Source organism: Rhopalosiphum padi, chromosome 3 (genome assembly GCF_020882245.1).
Source record: "Rhopalosiphum padi isolate XX-2018 chromosome 3, ASM2088224v1, whole genome shotgun sequence".
Lineage (NCBI taxonomy): Eukaryota > Metazoa > Arthropoda > Insecta > Hemiptera > Aphididae > Rhopalosiphum > Rhopalosiphum padi.
The window spans coordinates 71112662-71120408 of record NC_083599.1 but is presented as its reverse complement, the minus strand read 5'-3'; the positions used below and the strand labels follow the sequence as shown (position 1 = coordinate 71120408).

The 7747-nt window shown below is 30.8% G+C and overlaps 1 protein-coding gene across 1 annotated transcript; it reads right to left on the bottom strand.

Moving 5' to 3' along the window:
• Positions 1-2521: 2521 nt before the first annotated feature.
• On the bottom strand, positions 2522-6816 carry LOC132924435 (frizzled-2-like). The gene is made up of 2 exons (XM_060988748.1): positions 5059-6816; positions 2522-4527 (listed from the first exon to the last, which is right to left on the bottom strand). The coding sequence occupies exons 1-2, from the start codon at positions 6281-6283 to the stop codon at positions 3995-3997; spliced, it is 1758 nt and encodes a 585-aa protein (XP_060844731.1). The 5' UTR covers positions 6284-6816; the 3' UTR covers positions 2522-3994.
• Between the last annotated feature and the right edge of the window lie 931 nt (positions 6817-7747).

The window sequence follows — 7747 nt, the reverse complement described above, 5'->3', positions numbered from 1 at the left end:
ACTGATCTACAATAGAAACAAATTTTATCTTACCAAAAATTATTTTTGGTTATGAAAAATACTTAAAACAAATAAAGTTTTTTTTAAATCTTAATTTCGAGGATTTTTTACAAATCCAACACACAATGTATATACAGGTCATTCTATAAATCCGTCTACCGCAATTGCGCATTTCCCAAGCCTCCTCACAAAAGTGAAATAATGAGAATCGTTTTCTGTGCCAATCTTTGGTAGTTATGTGGTACGTAATTAACATGAATTGGCTTTACTAGTATTGGAATCGGCTTGGCAACCGATCATATTTTAAATTAAAAATATCTTAGGAGGAACTGTAGAAACGTTTATATAATAACGTCTATCCATCTGCATATTGATTTACGCTATGGTGCGTGAGAAAAAGTAAATCCAGTAAAATAAGTACGGATATCCTAACACAACCACAAATAAATACTATCATTATAGTATATACAGTGGGTTTATGGTATAGCTGTTAAAACATTTGATATGTTTCTTTCCCCACTTGATTAATTAGTAATTACTGCTATTACAATGTATAATAGGTATGACGTCAAATGTCAATCGTCACATAAAAACTAAATGCTTCTATTGTTAATATTAAGCAACTCGACTATTAAAATATATTTACATTATTTAATTATATTTTTACGAATAATACATTCAAAACCTTATAATTAAAATCTATAATAAAATATCTAGGAATAATATAGTCGTTTATTTTCGTGTTATTTACCTGTAGTCTTTTTTCCTAGATTTAATTTTTTTTAATGAGTAATGACTACATCTGTACATAATTATTAAATATTTTTAATTGGAGTTTTTATAACATCATGATATGGACTTCATTTATTGTCTCCTACAGTCCTGTCCATAGCTTGGCTACAACTTAACTATACCTACCTGGCTACTTATATAATTATTAATACGAAAATTAACTAAATGAAATCGAAAAAAAAACATAAAATTAATTAAATATTTTTATGCCTATGCAATACAAGTATAACTTCATAATATCCGAAAATAAATTTTTAGCAACCTATATCACTATATCTATGAAAAAAAATAATTTGCAAGTTATAGAATTCAATTTGCAATTTATTATATACAATATATCGACATATCTTTTGAATTGACCGGACAAAGTTGGGAGTGCCAACTTGACGGACATGTTTCCACTAACGATTTTGATTATTTTTTTGTAATACAAAACGTATTCCGGTAAGAAAGTCTTTCGCTGAAAAGTCAAGAGTTCACTATCATAGACACATCCCATACTGAAAATTTGTATAAGGATGTTTTGGATGTTTTTATCATACAAATTGCATACTATATAATATTTTCAAAAATAAATGTGAACAAATACAAGTGGTAGGGACTAGGGAAAAGTACCTACGTATTGCACCAAACTTAAAAAACCTTACCGGTGAAAATAAAGTCAAATAAAACGATCTCAAAATTTTTCCCCGCAGAACAAAGTATATAATGTAAAGTTATGCTGTTGGAGCAGCTTCACCTTTTTTTGGACTTTATTTTAACTATTAGAACTTTTTAATTTTAACGCATCCATTAGCACAACTTCTTATTTGCGAAAAATGCGAAAGTTTCTCTAGCCCCCTCAACTTGGATTTGTTTATATTTTCAGAAATAATTAGTAAAAATACATATATACGAAGATATATATTATAAAATAATAATTCGCAAAATAATTTGAGAACTGTAGAAATATTTCCTCAGCTCTGCCTCTAAAGAATAAAAATTATTATACCTATTTTTTATTTAAATTTTCAGTATACAATTTGGTACTTTTAACTGGAAAACTTTTTTGTTATAACAAAATAACTACACGCATAAATACATTAATATTAAATATTTACAATTTTAGTCCAAACCTTCATACCTAGTAAAAGAAATCATATAAATATTTAATAGAAGCTACCTTTTTTTTTATACATTAATGTACAGTACTACATACACTTTGTATTTTATTTTATATACAAATTACAAATAACAAAAAAAGGGGAAATCGCTCTATTGTATAGAACTATAGAAGGTGTCGAGTTAATCTCGTCATTAATTAGGTCATTGTATTGGATGTGTTCATTTTGAATGATAAATTTTTGTGTACCTACAGAAAAAATTCTGTTTCCTACATCTCTAAATATGTATTATAATTTTATTTTGCATTATCTAGTACATAATAGCATAACTAATTTGTGCTTTTGAGATTTTTAAGTTCCTGTTAGAACAATTTATTAACCTTGAATTAAACTTCTAAGCTTGGCTATTAAAATAAGAAATTGTTTTTATTTTTAACTAAAAAACAATATATCGCAAAAATATTGGTGAAAATTTAGAGTCGATATACCAAAATGAGTGGGCCAACTTCACATATGTGTATAATAATCAGCAAACTGCGTAATTTGTAATGTTGATTATTGAAAAAATTATTTTTATAACTCTATAAAGGTAATATTAAGGAAGGAGATATAATATAAAAATATAATTTTTCTTTGTACGAAAATGTATTCCATTTATTTTGCAAAAATTGTAATTTCATACAAAAAGTATAAAATATATCATTTCAACACAGTTTTTTTAATATTGATATAAAAATTGCTTAGTCTTATCTAAATACATAAATATAAGAATTAAATACCATATTAATTGCAGTCAATAGTAACTAATATATATATGATTATAAATATAAAATAAAGATTATGTTAATAAATTGTATATTCTCGATAATTTGAAATTTGAAAAAAAAAACTACGTGAATAATATTTTAAAACGATTGCCATCAATGTCCTTTCTAAAAATTACAATTATTTAAAATTTATATGTTAACATTCAAGTTACCGAGAATCTACGAGAATTGTACATTTAACAAAATAATTAGTGTAGACAGTAAAGATATAAATATAAAGATTATTTTGATTTAAGTTCATATAGTATTGCGAGAGTAATAGTTAATCATAACAACTATGTTTTATACTTAAAATGAATAAACACAATAATAATTGTAACAAAACATATAAATATGAAGATTCAAATAAGGTTTTAGTTTAATTAATATTAAGGGCATAAAAATTAAACTTTGGAATAATGTCTTATGAGCTTAATGTTAAAATTATGGCAGTTGTATAACAAAGAAATGTTTATAATAGTTTTAACAGAAAAACAAATCGTCAGATGTTTTATTTTATTGGTTCTTGATATTAACATTGAATAAATATTTATGTAAAAATTACTTAATAAGTTTGTTCAAAGGACAGAATTTGGTAACAATATAGTTTTATAGTTGTTTTAGATAATTAAAGTAGTCTTGAAGAAACCAGTGTGGCTCCAGTCCTAGGTCTTTATGTCAAATTATACTCAAAAAATAAATTGTTATATTATAAATACCTGTAATAATTAATGTTAATACCAATATAGCTAAGCCAACACTGATAAAATAAAAATACACACACACACACACATATATATATATATATATATATGTGTAACATATTATTAGAAAATCATAAAATTACATAATTAATAGTAGTAGAAATTGTGGTGTATAAAATTTAAAAAAATATATAATTCTAGCGTAACTTCAATGATTATTATATTTCTAAGAAACAAGGATTATTGTTACTACTTAGTAATAATAAATTGTTAAACAAGCCTAAATAATGATTATTATTATTTTATATGTACATAAATATACATTTAATTACCACTGAATGTATAATTATATACATGACATTTAGTGATGTTAATTATTTATCAATTAAGGGGTGGTCAAATTTTGATAACTAATATGTACATTGAAAGTCGGACTTAAGCTAATATAATTGGATAGTCAAAAAGTAGTATCAAATCATCCCTAATTAATATATGTCCTGTGGTTGGAGTAAAATATATTAATTTGTATGAAATCTCAATTAAAAAACAAATGTTGATGATACATTAATAAACCAAATCTTAAACTTAATTAAACATACGCTTCAGATTTACCTGAATTAGGTCGAATTCGTGCCAAAAATTTTTGCCAACTATTTAGAGTTTTACCAGACCAAATCCAAACACTCGATGTTAGACCAACTAATAATGAAACAAAATATTTAGCTATAAACACCTCAAAGCTAGGTTTTCTTCCTGGATCACTGGGTTGAGAAGGACATGGTAGAGCATACTTTGGATCTTGACAAAGAGTAGAATGCCAACTAATAATCCATGAACTGAGATTGACATGTTCATAAACTAAGCATAAGATTTGAGCCACAGCAGGTACTGTGTATAAAACACTAAAGACCCCAATTCTTATCATCAATTTTTCCAATTTGTCAGTGCCTCGGGTGCCATCATGTTTCATTACTTTTCGAATGCGGCATAAAGAAACAAATCCAGCCATCCAAAATGCTGTACCCAAGATCAAGTATACTACTAAAGGAATCAGCACCATATCTCTCACAGCAGTATCATCACTCCAAACAGCCATTGAACAGATACCAGTTAACACATCACCTAAAATGTTTAAACAAAAAATAATCATTTTTTTCAACCAATTTCATAAATAATTAGATAAATATAGCATTTAACGGCCAGAAAATTTGTATGTTAGTGCTTTTACTTATTAGATTAATTAAAAACAATTGTTATAATAGGTAATTTAAATATAAATAATCAATATTTAAATAACTATGAAATTGTATTTATAATTATTATTAAAATATAAGAATCACAGTATGTGTACAAATAGAGGTATAAATATATTACATAGTTTATACATTTATAATACGTCTAATGTAAAGGCTGTCTTTGATTTTTTAGTATAAATTTATGATCATGTAAATACAAAACACTACAATGTAATGATTCCCTGTCTATCTATACAAAAATATTATTATTTAATATTTCATATTGATCAAGGACTTTAAAAAATAACAGAGATATTATTTTCATGATTTACACTAGGTTTGTGCATACCAATTAATAGATACCTAAGTAATAATTCATACTAAATATATTATTATATTATACGATATATTTTCTTACCCTCAATTTTTCCCATAGCCAGTACTGTAATTGTTTTAGCAGCAGGAACTGTCCATGCCGCCAAGTGGAAATAATGAGAATTTGCTTCAATAGCTTCATGTCCCCATTTAAGTCCCGCAGCCAGGAACCATGTCAATGTCAATACAACCCACCATACAGAAGATGCGGTACTAAAGAAATACGACACCATAAATAGTACAGTGCACCATTCATTATCATCTGTACCTTGAGTAATTAAATTTTGCTTGTTGCACGCAATGTTGTTTCCTGATAAATATCCAATCAGATAAGATATGGAAACCATCAGATAACATAAAGACAAGAATATTATTGGTCGTTCTGGATATCGAAAACGGTGAGTGTCGATGGCAAATGTTAAAGATGTAAATAAACAGGATATAGCACACAATACAGACCACAAAGCCACCCATGATCTAGCTTTGCGCATTTGATCTTGACTCCAAAATGCATCACACGGTACACCACAATCCTTTACTACTTTATTGCCAACTTTTAATGTATAAACTTGATTATTTCTATCAGATCTTTTTTTATTACTGTTAGACTCAATTCGAAATTGTTGTGGGCAAACGAATCCAATGTCAAAGCTATTGGGATTGTTTGAATATCCTTGGTCTCCTGAAAAGTGTCTAGAACCTGGCGCTGATAAATCTTTTCCGTTTTGTTCTATTAAGCCAGTCTGCGGTGTCGGCGAAGTGTTTGTTACGTTATTCTCACCAACGCAGAGTTGCCCGTTTTCAGGGAACTTTGAACATTCCAGATTATCGGGCCATTCGATTTGAAAACGATTCATGATCGATTCACAACCATTACGAGCTGACACGCACAGTGATCGACACGGTGGGATAGGTCTTTCGATAATAGTGCAGACGGGAACGAAAACACTGCACAAAAAGAATTGCAAATCATGCGAACACTGGATTTTCACCAGCGGATAGTACTGCTGCACTTCGAAGCCCGCTTCGTCTTGACGCTGTTGGCCCAACAAGTTGGGCATGATCGTTTCGTTGTACGCTATGCCCATGCAAAACGGTATGGTGATGGGCTCGCACCGGCCATGGTGGCCGGTCGTGTCATCGCCGATCGATCCGTCTTGGATCTGTTGCCTCGAAGAGTGGGCGAACGAAACCGTACACAGACCTATCAACAGCAACGCCGTTGCTGCCGCGAACGACGGCACCGCAAAAAGCGGTCGGCGCGACATCGTGTCGGATGCGACGGGTCCGACTTGCGTGGAATTCACAGAGAAACGCCGACGACGGTTGGTCGGTGGGCACCAGTGGACGTGAACCGATTGACGGCGTCCATTTCGCCGGACTCTCGGGCGGCAGTCGTCACCGATTGCTGGCGATGCGATTCGGTCGGTCGGAAAACGTCGACGACGACGGCGTCGGCGGTGTCGCAGTCTGCGGGCGGCGAGCGGCGCGACGGCGGAAAAAGAGACGGCGCGCGCGACACGCGAGACGGCTAATGTCTATAAACCAAAAGCTATTCAATCTATACGCACTAACACAGTAATCCGAAAGCCGTTGACGGGGACAAATTAAAACATACACCGAACAACAGCAACTACGGCGGACGAGCGCGACGCGGGGGAGTCGTGTCGTTACACTATATCACTGTAATTGGTACACTGGTGTGCACACATTACACAACAAACTACTGCACACACAATCGAATGCATTCAATCCAGTTATCAGTACGTTCGGTGGCTGCACTATGCTATGGGTAATTAATAGCCGGATCGCGAGCAACAAGAGCCCGGAATTCGCGGGGAGCTTGTAGATGTCGTCGGTTGTATACACCGTCCCCGTGCACGACGCACAACATATTCGTTCTACCTCCATATGCGCTGATAACACGGTGTGTGTGTGTGTGTGTGGGTGTGCGTGATAATGTCTTATTTTTTTTTTTTGTGTAATACACAGGACGTACGACGTACTATTTGTTACCTGTCTTACCGTTGCGGCGGGCAAAAAATGTCAAATGCAATTCGGAAATGAACAAAAAAGGAAAAAACCATTCGATTTTGTAAATATTATCAAGTACCATAAACGATAATATTATATGTGTACAAAAGAGCGGCGAACAAAATAAATATTGTTTTCGTTGCCCTTCGTGACTGTTGTAACAGTTGCTTATTTTACTCCTTGATCTGATGAAAATTCCTGCTTTTATTTGATTATTGTTAACTATTATTCTATATTTCTATCGTGTAGTTTATTATTTTCAGAAGATTAAAAATTCGATTTTCAAGAAATAAATGTTAAACTAGCGAATAGGTACAAATTTTATCAAAAACTTTTTTTACGTTATCTAACTATAAAATATATAGTAAAACATCACTTTTTACAATTGCATTCCAAAAATATTCGAAAGATTTAAACAAATAAATGTATTATTAAAATAATCTGAGTACAAATACTGATAGCTATTGTTTATGTACGTACAAATGATATAAATAAATTGTACTTACTCAATTGAATACTATTAAACAGTTTACCGTCAACTACACATTATCTTAAAGTACCTTAAGTACCTAATGATAAGTATTGCGATAGGTTAATTGAAATGTTCTCAAATACTTTGGTCATTTATAACTATTGATAATATTTAATTATTATAATAATAAATAATAATAAATATCTTATATTATTGTTTTTTTAGA

What these genes read in the sequence shown, in the direction of transcription:
- LOC132924435 (XM_060988748.1), bottom strand. Translation starts at nt 6,283, where the DNA reads ATGTCGCGCCGACCGCTTTTTGCGGTGCCGTCGTTCGCGGCAGCAACG. An exon ending in GGCTATGGGAAAAATTGAGG is followed by an intron (nt 4,528 to 5,058) that starts GTAAGAAAATAT and finishes TAAACATTTTAG; the next exon opens with GTGATGTGTTAACTGGTATC.